Below are 23,055 nucleotides of genomic sequence, written 5' to 3' on the forward strand. Positions count from 1 at the left end.
ACCCAGAAGGACACAGAAACAAAGTGCAAGAGGAGTATGAGAGAGGGCACAAACACATACACGTTTACATTGTATACAAAGCACCAAAGGCAACAGCAGCCCCCATGCAACAAGACAGAGTTTGGGAATTCTTGTTCTGTAGGCCGAAGTAGACGAGATAGGTGGAGTTATGTCTCGAAATATAGGTAAACTCCGCCCCTCTGGAACACCCCTGGTTGGAAAACGAGCACGCCCCACAGTTGGCCTCTTCTCAGAAGCTCATATAAGGCTTCAGGATCCAGTAGAAAAGACTAACAGATACAGTAAGTAGCAAAAACAAAAAGACTCAGACTACATTTCCCAGCAGCCTCTCAAGTTTAGAGTCCCCCTTGTTCTTGGAGAAGAGGAGCAAGGGAGGTCAGACAGCAGCTGAGTTTCTACCCAAGGATTGGTTTTTCGGTTTGACATTTGGATGGAGACGCAGCTGCCGGAATTTGACAACTTCACACGGTTACGCATCTCGTCTTTGACTCCTGACACACGCGTGTGCACGATGCCGGTTTTCTTGCCCCCAGCCAAAATTCAGCTGTGGTCAGCATTCAGCAGCCAGCTACAGTTGGGCTTCCAATACATAACGGTTAAATACATTACGTGTTATATAAGCTTGTAAATACGCTTAAATATGTCCCATCCAGTGATGAATTATGTGATATAGGACTGAGTGAATACATTGCCTTTCCCCGATGGCAGTATCCTAGCATTAAGGCTTAGTGCGGGCGGAGTCTTTCATTGATTCTTTGTGGTTTTATGCTTTACTTCCTCAAACCCAGAAGGTAAAGAAGAAGGGATGTGAAAAGCAAAGGAGGGGTGGGAAGGGGACAAGGGGAGAAGGAAAGGAGAGTTGATCGTAAGGGAAGGAGGAACAAAGAATACAATTCAAACCTTTCAATTCAGCCCCAATTATATTTGTTGATTGTGTCACTTTCTGAAGTTACAGTAGAAAAAACACCCAAGCAAAGCATTTTACTGCCGTTCATTGTTTATCCTTCTGGGAGTACGAACTGCTCTCAGCTCAGTTGGAACAGATTCAATTTGCTGCTTCGTGCCAGAAAACAGATCAATCATTCCAGCAGGAAGAAATTAATCCAGATTGAATCATGCATCTAGTGGCAATTTGATCCTGGAGCGAAGAGACTAGTTTGCTTTCTTTCAGTGACGTGACCCTGAAATAGATCATTTCACGGAGCATACCCCACTCCCCTCCGTCTCATGACTAATGAAGGGAACACATATTCAAATGTAGGACCAACTGGCTGAATCAAAGCTAAAAACCATCAGGTGACATGCATAAGATGTTCATTATATGGCCACAGGCCAGGGATAGAATACAATTAGATACAAAGAGATGTTTGTTTCAGCCAGTCACAAGTTGATGTCTCTATTATGGGATAGCCGTGTGTCCCAGGCCTGACTGGCTGGGATGACACAGCCCTCTACTCAACCACAGTCTGCAGGTTTCTGTCCAGAGGGGCTGAAGGGAGGAACAGAGGGTCCCTTATTTGACCTGCATGCTGTCATGACTACCTTTACAAACACACACACACAGTCTCGAGTGAACACACATCTTCGCAAGACCCACTGCATGCACACAGAGCAAGGATGCTGCATCTTCATTATTGTTGTGATCAATACCGAGAGTCCCAAGCTGTTTTGGGGAGTGTTGATCACTCAGCAGAAAGGGCCGATCGGGTCAATTAATCGACAACCCCACTGAGTCACTGGGAGTCGGGCAACAAAGACACAATAATACGGAAACTGCAGATTGGGCAGCCCAGAAAACTGTGAACTCAGTCCACTCGTCTTTAAAACTGCAGTAGGCAACAAAAAAAAGTTGTTTTTCTTTTTCATCCTTTATCACAAAGTGGAGCTGTGTTTTATCTGCACTTATTGAGAGCTCACTTTGTGCAATAAAGTGACACCATGTGTAATAAATCTCACACCAGTCTCTTCAGTCATTGGTTAATACTCGAGACGTACACGCCCACATTTACTGCTCTGATCGTATACCGCTCAACTAGCCATGATGTGGCCTTACCTCAAGTGGAACAGACCTCCAATAAACAACAGGACCTACGGGACAATATAGCAATCAACCTAAAGCCAACATGACGAATAGACATCGGTGTCGTCTGTTAAAGTGCATTACAGAGCAGGCAGTGCTCCTTGAAAACTGGCTAATTAGGACATCAAATAGATTTTAGGAAGTATCAAACAGAAAAAGAGGAGACAGACAGAACGACAAGGACATAGACACATGGGCTTACAGACGGACATGCCCCAATGAAGGGGCTAAACACACCAGACAGGCTACGCAGTGTAATGAGACCTGTTGGGTGCCTGTGTATCGCAGCGAGCCGCCATTGAAGGGGCTCAACAGAAATCCTCCCTGACAAGCCTGTCGCACATCCATTGCAGTGCATGCTAACTAGAAGGCACAGCCATTACAATATACTCAAGGTTACAAGGTGTACGGATATATATTTCCGATAGTACACGACTGTAGATATGAGATTAAGCACATCCTTCAGTCGGCTTAATCAAAAATGTTTAGGCTCCAGACTGTCCCAACACAGACTTTGATGGCAATAAGAAACTCAACAGTGCAGTCCATAGCGGCTTGATCCACACATCTTCAACTCCTAGCTCTTGCTCGGTTGTTGTTGTTCTTCTTCTTGCTAAGCCACACCTTAAAACCAGTCACTTTGACCGTCTGAAACCCTCTCCCCCCCCTACTACTGCATGCTCACCCTGCAACAGGTCTGAATAAGAAAGTCTCACAGTACAGTCGTAGCCACGTTATGGGATACAACAGTCAGGACTGCAGCCCAAATTTTTGACACCAAGAGGCGGTGCGGGTGCATCGGGATTCATAATCATTGTTTCTTGCCATCGTCTTCCCCACCTGTTGCTGCGGCTGGAGGCGGGGCAATGGTTGCCGCTGGCCTGGCACCGCCCGCTTATTTGCTCCAGGAGGCTGGCCAGGCGGGAACAGCCGCTCTGCCCATGTTGGTAGCAGCACAGGGACTCCACACAGCTGAGGGTCTGCGTCTGGGGGGCTGGTAGAGACTGGAGGGAGGAGATGGAGAGGCAGAGCAAAGAGCAGGAGAAAGAAAGGGTGAGGGGAACGGTTGGTGGCAGAGAGAGAGGAAGAAGAAATGACAAAGGGGGGGGGGGAGCAAACGGGTAGGAAAGACGGAGAAGTGAGTGGAGAAAGAGGAGGAAAAAAAGAAGGAATTAATAACACTCAACAGGTTTACGGTCACATTCTGAGAGGATAATGGATGGCTGGAGGATGACTTATTGCATGCTGTCACAGGAAGGATGATGTACAGGGAAAACATTAGAAACATGCTGCACAAGGGGCTGAAATGCTGTAAAAATATATAAACCATAAAACCTGTGAACAACAAAATCTTTGAGAAAACACACACAAAAAAAATGATTTTGTATTTTAGGGTGGTTGTAAAGCAGACTAAATCTTTCCTTAACTTTGTTTGGAAACTTGAGACTATGATCAGGATTACATCCATTTAAAATGCCAACCTTTCACGAGTCCAGCTTTATACAATGTGTTGACTTAAATACTGAAAGCACCAGAGCCATCATATCATATGAATGAATATGCATTACAAAGGTAATGTGAAAACCAGTTCAAAACTACAAATGATTGTCTGTATTAATACAGAAGTTGACAATCGCTGCAAAGAAACCTCTTCCTGTCGAAATGAAAAGACTGAAAATATATTTAACGACGAATCAGAGTTTCCAGTGAGCCAGAGGATGCGTTGGTAGACGACGCTGAATGAAGTTGCTGCTGAGAGACCTGCAGGGTCAGGCTCACTTAATCTGAGTCAGCACCGGAGAGAGAGAGCGACAGTGTTCGGTGCTGAAGAGCAGAGAGACACACGGAGTCAGAGCTTATGCTCATCCTGTGTGCTCCTTTTAAGACACAATAGAGCGTTTTAGAACTCAGCACAAAGAGGCAATGGAAATCTAGATCAACCTCAGACTCACTTCAGTGACCCACCTGGTTTTTAGAAGACGATGAATAAGCTTCATTTGTACTTTTTGCTGTTATCAATTACAGGCGCTATTTGTGGAGATGTTTCTTTAAGATAAAGCAACTTTTTCGACCATGTAAAGTTAGAAAGCCTCCTGTTTCTTTCAGCATATGGAGAGCCAAGCTTACCCTAAAGTGCTTGCAAGCCCTGTTCTCTTCTGTGATGTAGCCTAATATATTCCTGTTGCGTAACTTATATATTCCACAGTGCTTCTGATTGCGACGTTGCTGCTGCTGCATCTCTCTGCAGCAGAAATTGGAGACGCTGTTGGCATAACACCAAACTTCTGCTTCTTGGCTGGCAAACAGCAAAACAGAGACAGGACAATGTGATTTATTCTGGCAAGGTCAGGTGTCGCTGGGTAATAAATGTGTTTTTTTCTCTTGTCCTTTATCAGAATTTGTCTCCTTTTTTGGGGAAAAAAAGGCAAACAGATGTGTTCATGTAACTGTAACACAGCAGTCACCACTTAAAGAAAAGAGCAAGGAGAACAGTTATAGGCTGTAATTATCCAAAACACAAATAAAATCAAACGGCTACAGCAGCAAAGCCACAGCTGAAGTCGTCATTGGTAATGTTAATCTATGCCTGTATGAGCATGTGAGTGATAGCCACGCCGAGCTTTTCATTCACTTTAAAATAACGGATTTAGCTCGTCGTCACTCTACCAATCTCATCAATCTGCAGCGGTCAAGTCATCGCAGGACACAGTTGAGAAAATGCAACTCTCATTGGCACTCGTGTTACAGTAAAACTTGCTGTCCAATGCTGTTTATGAGAGAGATGAACAAGAAAAAGAGAGATTGTGTGCTGCAAGTCACTATTTTGTTGTAGAGAAGCAGCAGCAGTAATATGAAGCCCAGAGGCCAGACCTTAGTTTACAGCAGAGCACTGAATCATGAGGTTTTCCAGGTAAACAAAAGGCTGAATTGAAGGTTTTGTCGTAGAATGGCCCAGGCCTCAGTGACAGCTGTACGGGTGACATCATCCCCTGCCTGATTTACTGTATGAGTCCGAGAGTTCAGTGAGAGTTCACGTGTGCCGTCCTTTCACTTAGCGCAACCTTATGTTGGGTTAACACAACTAAGACAGCAGAGTATCTTTGTCTGGTCCTTTTTGGAAACTGCCTGCATGATAAAATGTAATAGTCTTGTGTTTATAGTCAATGGATGGCGCTCACAAAGCACGATCTGTATGCAGAGCAAAAAAACAAAACACTGAACGTCACTTTAAACACAAACGGGTTGTATGAGATATGAAATACTTACAAGGAGACAATGCTATATCAGTCATGCTTCAATATGGAGTATTATCATGGAGGGGTTAGATGACTGAACAAATATACAGCAAGGACAATGGAGTCAGCATGCCAACAGCATTCTCTCTCTCTCTAAACTCTGATCCCAGATCTGATCAACAACAGGTTATTCGTGAAAGGGTATGTGTGGGAGAGGACGGGACCATTCACACAGGAAGTAAGGCCAACAGAGACACATTCAGTACAGGAACAGCATTTTTAAATATGAACTAAAAGGGTAGTGCAGGGGCAGCTGTGACATACAGCCGGGGGGTGAATGACTGAAAGTGCAGGTTGTTTAAACCAAATATACGGACATAATGTGGTTGACTGCAGCGGGTGGGTTGGTCCTTCGGGTGAAGCCATGATGCTGTGGGCAGTGACAGTAGGAAGGGGGACAATGGGAGTGAAGTGTGGTACTACCTAGGGGAGCAGGGGTCTGGGCCGTGGGGCAGCAGGGGGAGGATAAGCAGCTAGCAGGTGCCAATTGTCCTCCCCTGGGCTCCGCTGGGCTTTAACAGGGTCATATTCTGGGCCGACTGAACCCTCACCCTCTTCCATCTGAAGGACACAAGATGCTTACAGTGAGCCCCGGTCAAACAACTCATCAGTCAGCCGGGTAGACCGTTTTGGGAGGTCCGACATCGACACAGCAACATAACCGGTAAAGCATGTTAACTGACCGATCGCACCGCAAACATATCCAGAGTCGACATTCTGTCTCAGACCAAATCTGGACTCAATGGAGGTAACAGGGTGAGATAACGTCTGGTCTCACTTTTGTTTTGTAAATCTATGGGCTCCATTCAAGACTCAATGACTGTAGATTACTGGGGATATGGTTTCCAGTGCTGCTTAATTGCCAACCAGCAGATGAATTAGTCGGTTAGTAAGCAAGCAGTCAGTCAGTCAGCGAGTCGGTCCAGACTGCACTGTAGGGGGGCAGTGGATTAAATGTCTGACCCCTCACTCTACAGTGCGCTCTTATACACGTATGCATACAGTATATAGAGATCAAATCAATGCTGGTCCCCTTTTTAAAGCCCTTCCCAAGTGACCGCACCGGCAATCCAACATAGCAACAGAGAGTTGAGAGCAAATCTTTGGCTTCAAAAGGCAAATATGACGCGCTGCTTCCTGCTGTTTGACACAGGACTGTGGTGGGCATCACTGGTGTTATTCCCCCTGCTACAGATCTTAGCCTCTTCCTAATTGGCACTGTGAGACGATCATCATTTAGCGAAGAGGTCCTGCAGAAAGTTTGCGTGGGGGGTTGATGAGGTCACTGGAGGAGGGCTTTAATTTCTCATAAAAAGCAGAGACGACTGAACACAGAAAGAAGCTGCAGGCAGAGGAACAGTGTCTTGAGGGAAATGCATATTTCTAGTGCTGATAAGAGCACGTCTATTAGTTACCAACTCAATTAACCTGCTGCTGAATCTATCAGAAGTACAGAGTCGGCAAATAATAAAAAAAACCCAAGAGAGCCCTCTGGGTTCCTTTGCGATTACCTCCCTCTAATCTAATTAACAAAAAAAAAAAAGACTGATAGATAGACGAACTATTCCAACAGAATGGAATAAATTGCATTACGCTTTGATTTTGAACCCGGTAAGAGCATCTTGTGTAGTTCTACCAATTCAAACAATTCACTCAAACTGAGGACATCGGATCTCTTTTGCATAATGTGCTTCCCTCTTACAGTCAGTCAATCTACACCTTGCTTCTGCTCATTGAGTTTGTGGGACGGGACCTGCATTGCCTATATTGTTTGTGACTTGGAATATAGTTGTATCAGCCAGTTGTTTTTAGATACAGCTCACTACAACTACTGCAAGCAATTCTACCTATTTTGAGATTGTTTTCTAACATCCAAGAGCCAAGTGTGATTAATTAATGAACTATTAATTATATTATTAATGTGATTATTGTGTTAAAAATCTTAGTTTTATCGAAGTAGCAGTGTAGAACGCAAATATATTCAATTTACTTTCATACATGACAAAGAAAAGCATAAAATGCTCATAAATAAGAGAACATTTGGCTTTAATATTTAATATTATTAACCCTATATCTTCTACATGATCTTAGAAATTTAAACAAAATGAAGACGTTTAAGAAGTGTGGTAGTCTGTTCACCGATGAGAGCTCACACTATTGTTCGCCTTTTCCTTGCAGGCTGTTTTATAGCGATATCTGCACAAGATCGGCAAGTCATCATTCGAGAACAGCTGTGATAATAAGCCAAGAGTCTGTCATGCTTCCGACACATCATGATGCTGTGCAGGGCAGCGCGGACCAGTCCGTCATGCATCGGTCTTGTGCTGTGGGTCTACTGAAACCATGCAGGTGGACTGAACTCTGCGTTGAAGAGGGTGCCTCTAATGGTGACACCCAGTTCGAGGGCGTTTGACACCACGTCAAGAGGACGGACCATGCTCCAGATTAAAAAAAAGGGGTGTTGTGATGGGCTGCACCATGCCTCACTTTAATAATGAGTGCGGCATGCCAGACTGAGGTTGTATGGCGACACCACGAGCCGGTGGTCGGGAGGCGGGTCTGACCGGGACCTCCGATTTTGGGAGTAATGCAGATGCAGGATCTCAGTCAGCCATATTGTCATTCAGGGACAATTTAGGGTCCTGAGTCGTTCTATCACAGTATAATGAGCTATGAGATAAAGGCAGTTCGGTCATTCATTCCTTCACTCATTTGTCCATGCAGTGGGGGAGTAATGACAGTCACATGCTTCAACAGGCGGGAGTGGTGGACGTCTCGGATCACATTCTCTATGTCAGCCTCTCACTGAAATGCAACGCATGCAGCGGGTGAAATGCCTGATGTCACATACTTTTGCATCAGCTCCTAAGCCCACAAAGCCCCAATATACGTTGAGTGCCCCGCCCCCATCCCAATCCCGGAGAATGCTGATTGGCTTGTCGAAGGGCATGCAGTCACAGATATAACAGTAGCACGACTGTTCCAACATTAACAGCACACATCTTTGCAGTCAGTGTACTGCCAGTGCTAGAAACAGGTCTCAGTGGGACTAAATCAAGTCCAGACCTGGGAGAACATTTCGGGATTGTTTGAATGGCCGTAAACAGGAGCACTCGTGTCCTAAAGCAATATCTATTTTAAGATGCTGTCCATGTTATGCTGTAGATAATCTTCAAAACATCTGTATTTGTAGGGCTTAACCTCTGCATTGATAACCTACAAGTAACAAATAGACTTCTGAATACCATATATAATAACACTGATACTATATCTGACCATACATAGTTCATGGTAAGTCTGACATATGTGTAAAGAGAGAATACAAATTCATTTTTAAGGGAAATCTTGTAAACGTCGATTTAACTAAGTTATGTGTATTGCAAAAAACAAAAGAAGAACCGTCTATGTGGTGGTTTCTGAAAGTGTTAAAATATTTGAAATACTTATTTACAAACTAATGGAAGTGAAATTAAATTTAGAAGGAGCAGCATTCACGCAGGAAAACTGGGCAAACCAGTAATGCTGGGTATCTATTCACAAACGTATACAGGTGCATCCCAAAACTACGAATGTAGCGATGTTGCTTTTGAATTACGCACTCCTGGGATACTTTGTTTCATTTGAATTGATTGCAGGAAGTTATTTTTAAGCCCAGGTCTGAAAACGGTCTCATCTCCTCTACCTAATTTTGCCCAGCTGGCTCTTGGCTCTGGATAGAGGCTGCAGAGCGATGAAGTCATCGCCTATCGCCACACGGTTGGAATACATCTACACCAGGAGAACACACAGAGAGGATAGGAGGATGAACACACACACACAGGTTAGAACTCAAGCTCGCATCCACACATTTCAACACACAATACTTTACCAACTATCAGAACCACACACACACACATACACACAGAGACAAAATGGGACAACGGTTAGAGCAGAAACAACAAACACCACATAGGATTGGAAAAGGCAGCTCGGTTTGTGCTGAGAAACAAAAGGAGAGTTTTGAAAGGAGGAAGGAATGAGTTAAAACATAACCTCCAGCTGGACTAATCAATACGATAACAGCGTGGGTCTGCTGAGAGGTGACCGTGCCCGATCAGAAAGAAGTCACGCCGCGTGTTTGTGTGCGCAACCAGACACCCTGCTGCTGCGGTAAAGAAGAAGTGGGTAACTCATGATCACAGAGGCTGAGTAAATAAAGACATTTTTTTTTTACAATGTAAAACAATGTCTTTATTTTCTACAGAGAACATTTTCTCTCCGGCTAGAATTTGAGTTACCATGACATTTTACTCAATTTCCTTTGTCCAGACTCCTCACATTACAGGAAATATGATTCCCATTTTTGTTGTACAAGTATAACCGCCAACATTGGACACATTGTTGTGTGGACAGTACAACTACGAGAATTTGTTTAGCCTGCCGTGTTGCCATTTCATTACTTTTAATAAGTTGTACTTTTGAGACTGTACGTAGACCTTACAGAAAAAGATAAAAATATATAGAAATTGTTTTTTTTAGCATTCTTGGTATGATTATCTTATGATCGTGGTAATGAACTAACTAGTGTTCAACTGGTCTCATTGATTCAAATACTTTTTGAATTGGAATTGCAGGATTTCTTTACAAAGGTTCCCCTGTAACCACTTCCTGCCCCTCCTCCCCATGTTACCTGACTCGTCTGTGTGCTGGTGGGCTGCACATGTCGATAGAAGACCTTCTTGACCACATCAGGAAAGAGGCAAGTTATGATGATGATGATGATTGCAAACCAGGCTGAACCGCTGGACAGCAGCTGTACGAATACAAAGTACATGTCCTGGGTGTGGAGGAACGGCCTGGAGGGAGTGGAGGGGACACAATGGTTACATACTGCAGGAGGAAGCAGAGACTTTATGCTTCTCTTTAGTGGTTATAAGCATCAATAAACCAGCAGCCTGGCTCCCCTCACTTTCACCTGTTCTCTGTATATTCAGGTTTCACTGGCAGTTGGAGTCTTGCTCTTAGGTTCGTCAGTATATCCTTGGATGTAAAAAAATATTTGTGTATTGTCTTAAGTCAGAGCATTTGAAGTCATGTGGAACCCCATGCAGACAAAGTATGAGCTCAGAGGTACTTAGAGGGTAGATTTATGTCCCATTATGTACTCTTCTATCCACTTACTGTCATTTTCCATCATTAACTATCGGTATAGTCATTTATTACCAACAGGAAAGAAATGGAACAATGTAAATGCGTTGATTTAACATTGACTTCACTTGTTTCAGCCATTGCTTTTTGCCACTGCAATTTATTCTGCATACGTATTCTCCAAATGTACTGAAGGGGTTAATTAGGAGGAGTTACGATAGGCCTACGTGGTAGATTGAGCAGCGAGACCATGTTACACCGTGGCGAAGCATTTTCATTCAGTGTGAAAGCAGCGTCGGTGTAGAAAATAAAACGCACGATCTTCTTATAAGAACCTCTTCTTACCAGATGATGCCTCCGTAGAAGAGAGAGAAGATGAAGTAGAAGGCGATCGAACCCCACGTCACAAAATGGTTCATCCACGTCCAGAAATGAGTCTCTAAAGCGAGCTGTTATTACATACAAACACACACACACACACACACACGTGAGAGGGAGAGAAAGCTAGGTGTAAAACACTGAGCCGGGGACAGTAAAGGCATCAATAAACCACAACGATCTGCCAGCCTGTGGCAAATAATGTTCTGTTAATGGCCGCTGACATCATAGATGTACTTCACAATATGCACTATTTCATATTTGGGACTGTGGCAATTCAAGTGTGTCCCTGTGGAACCACACATGCTATAAAGCTCCCAGCTAACACAAATATATCGCTGACATCATATATATGGAATATGGAAAAACTGGTTTGCAAACAGTTTTAAGCTCATTATTCAATTGCCTTTATGCTTAATATGGTTGACTGTCTCCAGCGTGCTGAACATGCTTGACCATTTGTATTTAACCAGCTATTCACTTTCCTTTGGCTGATTTGGATTTTTGCTGTTTTGTCCTGAGCAGATAGCGTACATTCAGTTTTCTAATATTATTACCCTGTAAAATAGCACATTTACAGCTGAATATAACAGGAAGCATGTTACTGTAGCAATGTTATGTTTGAAAGAAAATAAAGCTCGAGTCTAAAAGTCACGAGAAATAGTCAAACATGTCATTTCTGTCTTAAACTGCGAGCTATTACCATTCATGACAATGTTGTGAGAGCAAAGGATTGTGTGTGATTTACCTTTAATGTGACTGTGATGACCATGACAGTGAACACCAGCGTTCCAAATGTCCAGTTCCCAAACATCTATAAAACATACATAAATCTATTAATAAAACAGTCACCAGTATTAAACTATGACAGTCAAACTAATAGTGGCTATATTTACATGCATGGACCCAGTTACCAGCAATATAACAATATGCTTAAGATCATTGGTCCTCCTGTTTATATGCAACTTTGACACCTCGCATATCTTCTTCCGGTTGTCAAGAATGAACTACGGTAATAAACATAATTACACATCACTTTGCTTTCTTGCCAGCAAATTCAGGACCCTGCTGGAAACGAAACACTCAAAAACGAATTGGAATCTCCACTGAAACAAAAAAAAGACACGCTCATCAAACAACTCCATCAGATGCATGACTCACTGGGCCCGTGTCGATTGATACATTTCAAATAGAAGCATTTCTCTTCCGTGGGTAACGCGAATGAACGCCGTCAAAAACACTTCAAAGAACGCATTCAGTGACGAAGATGTATCCACGCAACCACTCAGTTTGAGTTTATAACTGAACTGAAAAACCACAACAAAAAAGCACAGCAAAACTCACCAGGGTGGCAGACTTTACCAGTCGAGCTAGTTGGCCTGGGGGCCCCGACTAAAAAGGCCCCGAACCGCTATAGATGTTTGGATATGAAAATAGGGAATCCTATTACTATTAACTGATGAAACCGGTGATAACTAACAAAATCCCCCCAGGGTACGTTCAAAATATGCAGCTTAGCTGTATAGCCTACTATTTATACTGTGCTACTTCAGGAAAGGAAATGGAGGAATCAAAACTGATTGCAATTGACAAGAACCTTCAAGGTTCAATGAGCCGCTGCATGTCTTATAAATGTCGTCATATGTTCAAAATCAAATTTGTCACTATGTAAAAATAGTGTAGAGCTTAGGTATGAAAAATCATCCATTTCTACATAATCAGCAAGTTCCAAAATATGTCTAGCAATCATCATGATAGTCCTCTCATTAACCCCCCAAGGAGACATACATTAAACTGTAGAGCAGACTCTTACCAGCTGCCTGTTAGCTCGCAAGATCTGAAGACATGCACAGCGTGAAGGCAGAAGGAAAAAAGAGAAATCAACAAAAGATAGAAGAAAAAAAGACATGCAAGAGAGAGAAAGGGAGCGAGTGCTTTCTGAAATATTAAACTTCAAACACAGAGACAGACGGCAAAGATAAGCAGCAGAAAAGAAAGCAGAAGGAAAACAGATTTGGTGACAAACCAGAGAGAGAAACAGAGGATGTGATAAGATGACTAGAACTTACTCATCAACAAGTGGATGACACAGTAACAGAGACAAACAGACTGTACACAAGGCTGTTAAAACAAACAAGAGAATGAGGAAGACACACATAAGAAAAGAACAATATTAAATGAAGGAGTGAGTGAAGAACGTCCAGCAGGTAACCAGCCCCATCAGTAACAATAACTCATAACACACACACACACACACGTCTTTCCAACCTAGCATTCATTTCCTAAAGCAACATTTTATGTTTTGGATAATCTTCTAAGTAGAGCATTTTCTTTTCTCAAGATTCTACTATAAACACACAGATCATCATATACACACACACACACACACACACACACACAGCTAAGTACACACCTGTCCATTGCCCATAAGCGTGGTGTCCTCTCCCATCAGTACGTAGGATCCGAAGAAGAAGATGAAGGCGTGACAGAAGCCCAACAAAGTCCAGTACAGGAACGTCCGGAAAGACAGCAGAGAATTCTTGCTGATGTCTCTGTAGGGTTTTTGTATTTCTTAGTGCATATAATGTATCAAAGTGCAATGTCATGCTTCACTTTGATGGATAAGTGAATCATAGTCATTTGCAGAGGGATAAGAAAAATGTTTAATGGATTATAGACGAAGTAGTATACAGATGGAAACAACCGCACATAATTTTTTGCTTGATCTCACTTAAAATGTTACATAAACATCTTAGGTAAACAGCAGCAAATTAATGCATGTAGACGGCGTATAAAGCACAAAAAGAGTAACTGCATTTTGTCTATGAATTTGTGGCGGACATGGAGATCTTTTCAATGTAACAAAGCTTCCCACGAGCAGTTAAGGCCTAAAGTGTGCACCCACAGATTACATGTAAACTCACCTGTACAGCCCAGGTTTGTTCTGCAGTACGTGCGGATGGACCAGCTGTTCAAATAGACTGTACACCAGGATGGGCAGCGAGGTGAAGCAGATGTTGTACAGCGTCAGATAAACACTGTCATACAGAGTCTGGGATGGACAGACAAGGCATTTAACTGAACACCAAACTATGAGCGGAAATGGATGTGTGCAAATCATCGACTCAAACAAAACAGGCCGCGAGCTTAACCACTGCCAGACACACAAGTAGAAAAATTAATAAATAAATAAAGAATGGCAGTAATGTCTTAGGGTCAATATCATTTTGGTCTTGGCCCAAAGTAATAACAGAAAATATAAATAAAAATATAAATCAAACTGGATATCAAGCTGCCTCATCCAAAGACGAGTTTTGAAAAGAACCCTTTGGTAAAGTTAAGAATACATTCTATGTCGTCAATGGTAGACTGTGCAACATTGAAACCACAAACAAGTCAACAATGAGAAATGAAAGAGAGGAGAGATGGAGAGATAAGACACTTACTTGTTGTGAAAACAGACAGAAGAACTGGTATAAAAACTGTGGCGTGATAAAACACACATTCTAGAAAAGACAGAGCGGAGGAACGACACGTTAAAAACATTGCAGTTAAAAGGAGACTTGGCCTTTAACAGTCTTGTTGAACTTATAAGATGTATTCTGCTAGCATTGCTCAAAACAATGGATTATCATATATTTTCATAAAAGCATGTGCAGATAAAGTTAAGTTGCTCACCTTGTAGAAAAAGTACTGTACAAGCGTAGCTATTCGAATGTAGTAGAAGTGACCGTGGACCAGCAAAAGTTTCGCCAGGAACCTAAACCTGGCAATTGCATAGTCACTGTTTCTCACAGCTTGGCGACCCTCCTTTCCCATGATACCTGAAGACGCATGGACACACACACCACACACACATATATATATATATATTGGAGGAAACACTGCAGAATTTAAGACTGAAGAGACCATATCGTGTGTGTGTGTGTGTGTGTGGTGAGTGCTTACCTATGCCCACATGAGCCTCCTGTATCATACTGACATCATTTGCTCCATCCCCAATAGCTAGAGTGATGGGTTTCTCCGGGGAGGTTTTAAAAAGACGCACCACCTGGACAGAACACAGTAACAATGACTTCTGGACAGTGTGAGGGTAATGCACTTTGGTGTGTGTGTGTGTGTGTGTGTGTGTGTGGCAGAGGACTGGTACCTTAGCTTTCTGCAGCGGGGCCATGCGGCAGCACAGCACAGCTGAACAGTTTTTACACACTTCCATAAAGAGCTTCTCGTGTTCCCTCAAGGCTAAAGACAGACTCGCCCCATCCACGACTAAGCCGTGCTGTATGACATGGTCCTCCTCTATCCTGGAGGAAAAGGACAGAATATGAGAGGTGGTGTATAGGGACAGGAACAAGAAGAACCACTAGCAACTACTACAATCTAATGCTGTATTACATTTTACTGTTAGTCAATTCAAAGCACATTATCTTGCTACATAGACGTTTTGTTTAATACGTAACTGGCCTTTAAATAACTGGACAGGCTTCTGATGTTTTTGTAAATCATAAAAACAAGTTAAGGTCCAGACCGTAACAACGGGACGTCAATCAAATCAATGGTATCCAATTCAAACTAAACTCTTAATCCAATAGTTAAAGAGCTCCATTGTTAACAGAAAACAAAGATTGAAGATGGATTTTAAGATGCACGGTGTATATTCAATGGTCAAAAGGGGAATGGGTAAGCACTGACCTCCTGGCCAGTATGCGGAGCTGCTCAGCACACTCGTTATCAGACCGCTGCTGCAGAAGCTCCAGGATGTTCATGGTTCGGTGAAAGTGGCCACAGGACAGGCTGACGCTGACCGCCGTCTCATGTTTGTCCCCCGTCAGCACCCATACTTTGATCCCTGCCAGCCGTAGAGCCTCAATGGTCTCCTGGACTTTGTCTTGGAGTCTGACACAGAGACAAAATATAATCCATGTACTCATGTTACATGTGTTGCATATGCAAAGCTCTCAGTGATCCCCGTGTGTAATTACATTAGATCACTCCCCAGGTAACAAATAACCAAAGAACATTTTGTATCACACTTGTTGTGGGTGAGGTGATGTAAAGCTGGTGTTTTATTGCTGTGAATGCAATGTGGTGAACTACAGTGTCCATAATTCAATACGTCTCTTTGGGAATTGGCAAGAAGACGACATTTCTTAAAGCTCCTTTGATCAGATGGGTAAAGTCTGGAAGTATGGACAAACCTGCTTCCAACAAACAAGCAAACATAAAACATCTGATACATCATGGTTAGATCAATAAGCAGTCATAGTTTGAGCAGACTTTTTATCCTATTTCTAACCACAGTTAATATTCCTAAAAGGTTAAAAGACAAAGAATATAATATTACGATGCGTGTCAGCATTACACTATGCTCATGAGACTCAAAGCAGAGGGGACATTGTAGTCCCGTCTTCCATGACACAGGAAATCTTTTGATTGTGTCCATGTGTGCTGGAGGAGGAATTCATTCCAGATACAGAAACGGAGCAGCAGGAAGAGGAAGAAGAGGGAGGCGTACGTGAGGAGCAGATGGTGAGCTGATGCAAACGCACATCAACATTCATTAGGGGGGGGGGGGGGGGGGTGGACGTCTTTCTCCCCACTGATACTACATTGTTTGTTTGTTTGAAGATTCTCACGTCCACTGTGTTTATCTTCCTGTTTCCGTTCATGAGTTCCCTTATTGTTTATTTTTTTTAATGCCACAGTTTTTCTGTCAAACTGGAGCTTTAACGGCTATTTCCTGTAACATAATTATCTAGTCTTTGCTTCTGTAACTCGGAGCCACTCCCATCTTTATTGAGTATATAGTATCGTGCTATTTACATTACAACATGCTGATGTTTAACAGGTATGTTTCCCATGTTCCCCAATCTTAGTTTAGCATGTTACCTACTGTATGCATCAGCTAATCTACACAACTATCATGGACGAGCAAAGAGGGTAACCTAAACACATCCAACACAACACCGTGTATATACTGAAAATGTAAAGATCTCCACTTGACGTAAAAGATGTCACATGCATAAGGGGATGAGAACTCGTTTTTAGGAGGGACGACACAAATACATTCACATGAATTTGTTAGTCTCCATACTTGTCCTCAACCCCGGTAGCTCCCAGCAGCTCCAGGTCTCTCTCTATGTAGTTGAAGGCCTCTTGCAGTTTCTCCTCCCTCTGCTGCAGCGCGGTGCGGGCCGCGTTCAGATGCTTGTCCACATCGATGTATTCCTCTGGGCTGAAGTGGCGACACGCAATAACCAAGGTCCGCAGACCTTTCTACAGTGGGAGGGGGAGGGGTGGATGACGGGTAGAAGAGAACAACAGGAGACACGAGTCAGAACATACGAAATACAGAAGAAAACGGAACATAAATAAAGGAAGAAAGAGATGTTATGGTGTGAAATGATGAATGTAAAATTGAAAGAACAAGCTTGTTTAGAGAGGAGGGGTAAACGTTAAGTCAAGAGGATGAGGAGGAGAGATGGAAAGCGAGACGAACGGAAGCAGAGAGAAAGCAGATTTTTTTTTTTTTGTCAAAGCTTGGCTTTAAATCACAGAACCAGCCTGAGGGGGAGACGAACACAAATCAACCCAGTATAGAGCACCCACTCCTGGGTACTGACGTCCGATGATATGATCTGGGGCTCTGTGTGTGTGTGGGTGTTGTGGTGACGAATTTACAGTCTAATGGGAACACGGAGCTACAGAGCCAAAAGTAATGACTTCAACGCGTGAAATGCCAGGCCTGCGCACACAGAGACACGCCATTCTGAACATATGGATCAAGACGCATTTCAGAGTGAGATATTTAAACAGTTTCATTAGGCGATTGAGGAGGATTGTCTGTGAATAAATTCTTTGAAGAGTCGAGTGTTACATATATTCAATGCGTCTCAAATGTCTGCTTGTCCACCCATCTTCGTATGGGGAAAAATAAATAATGAAATCTAAAGGATTTCAATATGCATATTAAGTGTGGCAAACGTATCAACAACTCCTCTGACGCCGCTGCAACAAATGTGATGCAAGTGTGCTGACCAACACCCGCTGAATGGATGTGTTTTAGAGCAGTAACAGTGCAAGCTGCTGGAGAACCTTTTGAGACAACGTGCACATTTTAAAGTTTTGTAAAACACAATGAAATCTCACCATAGCAAACTCGTCGACGTGCACTCTCGTCTTTTCTATCTCACCGCTGGTAGTGAAAGGCAAGATGGCCGACTCTGCGCCCTTGGTGAACAGCACTTTGCCACCTTGAAAGTCAAGACACCAAGAGAAATGTAGAAAAAAAAAAGAACTCTTTAAAACTATTTTAATGCATTTCTTTTTTATCTCCAGTCATAAGTTTGACCATATGATCAAGTTTTCATTATCGGTTACTGCAGGCAATTTTTTGTGAACAATGCTAAAAGCACTAGTTCCAGGTGTAGTTACCTGAGGGAGTCTGCAGAATGACGCTCATCCTCCTGCGGTCAGCATCAAACTCTAACACATGGAGCAGTTTATATCTGGGGAAGGAGAGAGGCAGTGAAGCTAACTTTGAGACTCAGAGAACAGACGGATAGGTTACACAACTGCTCTGTCTGCAGTCTACATGTGTTTTGTATTGCATGTGCATTTGTCATTGAAGAGATTAACAGGGTTGTACATACTTCTCTGACTTGCCAAATGTCTTGATCTCCAGAGTATCTCCACTGCAGCGAGTGAAGGCCACTCCGATCCTGAGGAGAAAACAGACAGCAGTTAAAGCTAGAACTCTTTGGAAAATGGACATTTTGAACTTTAAATACTGGGTGAAGATCAAACTAGGAGTTTGGGATGTTTTCTTGCAGGAAAACAGGCCTTTACAACTTAAAACTGTTTAGCTATAGCACTCCCCTCAGGCTAGTCAGGGTAAAGTGGTAGATGTTGGGCACATGGACTGCTTGGCCGTTTCCAAGCGCACCTGCTATTTTGGTTAATGTATGTGCAGCGGTGCAAAGTGCAAAACGTCTGTGTGAGGTGGCACAGTACACTCAACCAGTCACATCACTGGCATCATCCCTCTGAAAAAAGTTGAGCCAATCACAATGAAGCATGACAACAACAGCCCAACAACTTGACAGACACTTCTTCAGGAAATCGTCGCACCGGATGGTGCAAAGTAACACGACGCAAACACACACGACCACAAATCTGCAGCCAAGGAAAGAGGGGGTGGGTTTTTATTTAATTTGTAATAAGATGATAAAAATATGAAAAAATATAATACTAAAATATTCATTTATATGATCGAAATTTGTCCCACACTATTTTAGCCTTAATAAATGAACTACACTGCTTCATGTTGTAAATGGCTACATCTCACACCGTGAACTGAATTGTTCACACATTATAAAGCAGCTGTGGACAACAGACACTGTGAGAATCACTCGTTGTATTTTACAGAAATGCAGACTGCTTTACCGGCATTCATACTTTCACCACATTAAACGTTCCTTTTGGTGCCGATTTAAAAGCATCTACACATCGGAGATTGATCGGTTTTAATTCGTACATTTTAAGCATTATTGTATAATTCCACCAAAATACCAACAACTTGCTTTGCACTGCCTACTCAAGGACAGGAAAGAACCAAACGGTGAGAGCACAGCTTGTGCTGCCATGAAAATAGGTCCGTCAATCCTTAATTCATCCATTTATTAATCTTCCTCGGGGTCATGGAGGTCCTTAAGAAATGCAGGTGAACAAATAGGTGAGTAAGACTCCAAACCAGTTGATCAATTCTCGGACCTTCTTGTTCACTTTATCAAACAACACAAATCAGCCATTGTTTTGAACACCAGAACACAGTGCACAGATATATAATCCCCAATAGTGTCACATTTCAGATGAATGGTGTTGTAACATAAACCGAGTGCTGTATTTATGAGCGACTATGAGGGATATGGTTCCAACCGAGTCTCCTTTCGGTTTAAATCAACCCAGATACACTGTCTGTGGCTCAATGGAGCACAAAGGCACTGGGTCACGGGTGCATCCCCCTCACTGCCTGACATAATTCAATTTGATGGTGTGAAAACGACATCGGCCAGGATCGCTGACTCTGTGCATCATGAATCCTTAAAAAGCTGTTTAAAAGAACACAGTCTGACAATTGAAATGGGTGCCACACAGTCACCCGCGTTATTTCCATCATAGAATCCGGAATACCTTTCCACGGACATTAAATTGTTGCCTGGTCACAGACAAACCTTCTAGCGTTTGCTGTTGTGTCAGCCATGGTTCAGCAAGACTAGAGTAAACAGTGGTGATAGTTGGTGGAAACAGCGGGGATAAAGGCTGGAGCACCTTTTAGACAACCAGCTGGCTTAGCAGGTTCTTCAACCTCAGCAGTACATTTCCAGAAGAGAAGCGATGGAGCTCTAACGTAAGCTTACCTCTTTGCTGCCTCTACTAAAGCCTTCTCGTCCGGTGAAGAGGCGTAGTATTCCATGTGATTGGAAGAGAAACCGTTTGCGTGGGAAAATGGGTCTCCTCCCCCAACCGGGCAGTCGGGCTGGTCGTAGCTGATCTGAACTGTGTGACACAATGACACCGCCTGGAGGAATAACAATTCATCACCAATCTGGATGGAGAGGGAGGGATGATGGAGAAAGCGACGCCATCATTATTCATTCTATACAGGGACACGCTGTTTGTCATTGTAAACACAAGTGAGACAGGCTGACTTTGAGTGAAGAGCTTATGATGAACTGTATGTTTGTACGTATTATTCACATGCTGTTGACAACCCGAAATCGTACCAATTATCTAGTGTTGATTACACGAATGGCCTAAGGGAAAAAGACATCTCTAACACTTCATGTTTATTAAGAACAGAGTCTATGTACAGTCTGTGTGTGTGTGTGTGTCTTCCAAAACAAAATGAGTGTAATGAGATCTACCAGGTGAGGCGTAGAACCGTCTGGTGAGTCGTCAGACATTCCCTCTGGTACCAGTTTGCCATTAACTTCCCGGTACTTGACGCCGCTAATTGAACACTCACGGAAATGCATCTCGTTTTCCGTTAGTGTGCCCGTCTTATCTGTAAAGACGTACTCTACCTAGGAGACAGAGACACAAAGATGCACACGCGAGTCGAGTATTATGTTGTCGAGGCAGAGTTCCCTTTTATCCGATGAGAATGACATGTTGTGTGTTCATTATGTACTAAAATACAAATAGTATCCAAATAGGCATATTTACTGCAAAACAATAAACATTATATTAAACATACTACATGATATCATAACCGAACACTGTTCAGGTCAAGGTACATGCATCTTTACTCCCATGCTACATGTATGTGTTCCTGCACTTGTAGTCCTTACCTGTCCCAGCTCCTCATTGAGGTCAGAGGTGTTGACCTGGGCTTTCTGGTCGCTCTCCTCGTGGTAAAGGTCTAAATCCCAGCCAATGAAAAAGGAACCCAGGAACTTCTGCATCTCCACAGTAACGTAGAGCGAGATGGGGATGATGAAGTTATAGAGGACCAGAAATGCCAAGAAGTCTGAGATGAACTTCAAGATCTAAAGAGGGATGAGAGTACATGTTATTAGAATGAGACACAAGAGGAGGGCCACAAGCAGTGAATCAGGGAGTTCAAGTATCTCGGGGTGTTCTTCACGAGTGAGGGTGAAATGGAGCGTGAGATGGACAGGCGGTTCGGTGCGCGTTACAAGTCCATCTACGTTCCGACCCTCACCTAAGGTCATGAGCTTTGGGTAGTGACCGAAAGAATGAGATCGCGGATACAAGTGGCCGAAAAGTGTCTGGGCTGAGCCTTAGAAATTGGATGAGGAGCTGAGACATCCGGAGTAGAGCCGCTGCTCCTTCGCGTCAAAAAGGGGCCAGCTGAGGTGGTTTGGGAATCTGATCAGGATGCCTCCTGGACGTCTCCCTTTAGAGGGTTTCCAGGCACCTCCAACAGGTAAGAGGCCCCGGGGTGGACCCAGAACACGCTCAAGAGATAACATAACTCGTCTGGCCTGTGGAGCGCCTCTGCGTTTCCCAGGAGGAACTGGAAAGCGTTGCTGGGGAGAGGAGTGTCTGGAACACCCTCCTAAACCTGCTGCTCCCGCAACCCGAACCCAGATAAGCAGAAACTAATGGATGGATGGATAACATTGGCTGTGTTTCATCTGATATAAATACAGAAATGCACTTGGCAATGTTGTAATGCATGCAATGAAATCATGCTAAAATCACATATTTCCCAGCATTAAAGCCTGCGGTTGGTTAATTTGCTTTCAACCCACAAACGATCCATACCAGAGTCCGCTCGGAAGCAGGCCGAGGCCGGCCCACCTTTTAGAGTGGTCTCAGTCCGGTTGTTTGGTCCGCACCAGGGTTTGATTGCCGCTTTCAGCCCAAATGAATCGTACTAACAGTACAAACGGACCTGAGTTTGTTTTAATCGAACCAAACAGGTTAGGTGTGACAGCGCCCTGTGGTTGGAATATTAAAATGCTTAATACACATCTAAGCCACACAGACCGATGGTCTGATCACTGACCCTCAGAGCAGTCAGGGTAAATCATTTCCATTACAGGAGTTAATGACTTCATGTGACAGGAAAGGAGAGTGAGAGAAGACCACTGTGAGCAAGTATCGGCAGCCATACAAAACCTAGGTTTTTGACATGTTAGACCTGGACTTGAGCTCTGCCTAGCTTACTAAACAACATACAGAAATGGAACTGATGGACATGGATTTTGTAATCTTACGGCCTTAAATTTAGACATTTTTCAGTCTGTTGAAGGACCAATATATTCCCTGGAGAGGAGAAAGCTGTGATGTGGAGACATGCGATCAACGGTAAAGGGTATGCACACACTGGAACAGGGCCAGCAGGTTTCTAGAGTACCTGTTATACTAAATGTGAAAACACAGCCATTCATTCGTTGCTGGTATTCTTCTCTCTGTCTCCAGGGGGGAGAGAGGCGAGTGTACTGGACTGTGTTTGTTCCCCCTCTGTCTCAATACATAGAGGCTGCTGTTCTCTCTGACTGATTAGTGTTGGCAGGTGGGCTGATAGGCCGGCAGACTGTCCCCATGAATGGCATTTTCTCACTTAAGCCTTGCCAAAAAATCTAGACACACTAAAACCGCCCTACCAGCACCCTTCAAGGA

General features: G+C 43.3%; 1 protein-coding gene across 1 annotated transcript in view; it reads right to left on the bottom strand.

Annotated features, from left to right (window-relative positions):
* Positions 1-23,055, bottom strand: part of atp11b (ATPase phospholipid transporting 11B) — a 44,169-nt gene that overhangs the window by 5,875 nt on the left and 15,239 nt on the right. The window contains exons 12-29 of the mRNA XM_079267163.1: positions 21,255-21,452; positions 20,829-20,987; positions 20,322-20,509; positions 18,555-18,623; positions 18,337-18,410; positions 18,052-18,155; positions 16,997-17,178; positions 15,595-15,798; positions 15,053-15,206; positions 14,851-14,953; positions 14,581-14,726; positions 14,349-14,408; positions 13,827-13,954; positions 13,316-13,454; positions 11,651-11,716; positions 10,870-10,973; positions 10,067-10,232; positions 2,942-3,105 (exon numbers count right to left, since the gene is read on the bottom strand). Of these exons, the coding sequence (XP_079123289.1) occupies positions 2,942-3,105; positions 10,067-10,232; positions 10,870-10,973; positions 11,651-11,716; positions 13,316-13,454; positions 13,827-13,954; positions 14,349-14,408; positions 14,581-14,726; positions 14,851-14,953; positions 15,053-15,206; positions 15,595-15,798; positions 16,997-17,178; positions 18,052-18,155; positions 18,337-18,410; positions 18,555-18,623; positions 20,322-20,509; positions 20,829-20,987; positions 21,255-21,452 (2,408 nt within the window). The remainder of the gene's footprint in view (positions 1-2,941; positions 3,106-10,066; positions 10,233-10,869; positions 10,974-11,650; positions 11,717-13,315; positions 13,455-13,826; positions 13,955-14,348; positions 14,409-14,580; positions 14,727-14,850; positions 14,954-15,052; positions 15,207-15,594; positions 15,799-16,996; positions 17,179-18,051; positions 18,156-18,336; positions 18,411-18,554; positions 18,624-20,321; positions 20,510-20,828; positions 20,988-21,254; positions 21,453-23,055) is intronic.

The sequence above is a fragment of the Melanostigma gelatinosum genome (assembly GCF_949748355.1).
Source record: "Melanostigma gelatinosum genome assembly, chromosome: 4".
Classification (NCBI taxonomy): domain Eukaryota; kingdom Metazoa; phylum Chordata; class Actinopteri; order Perciformes; family Zoarcidae; genus Melanostigma; species Melanostigma gelatinosum.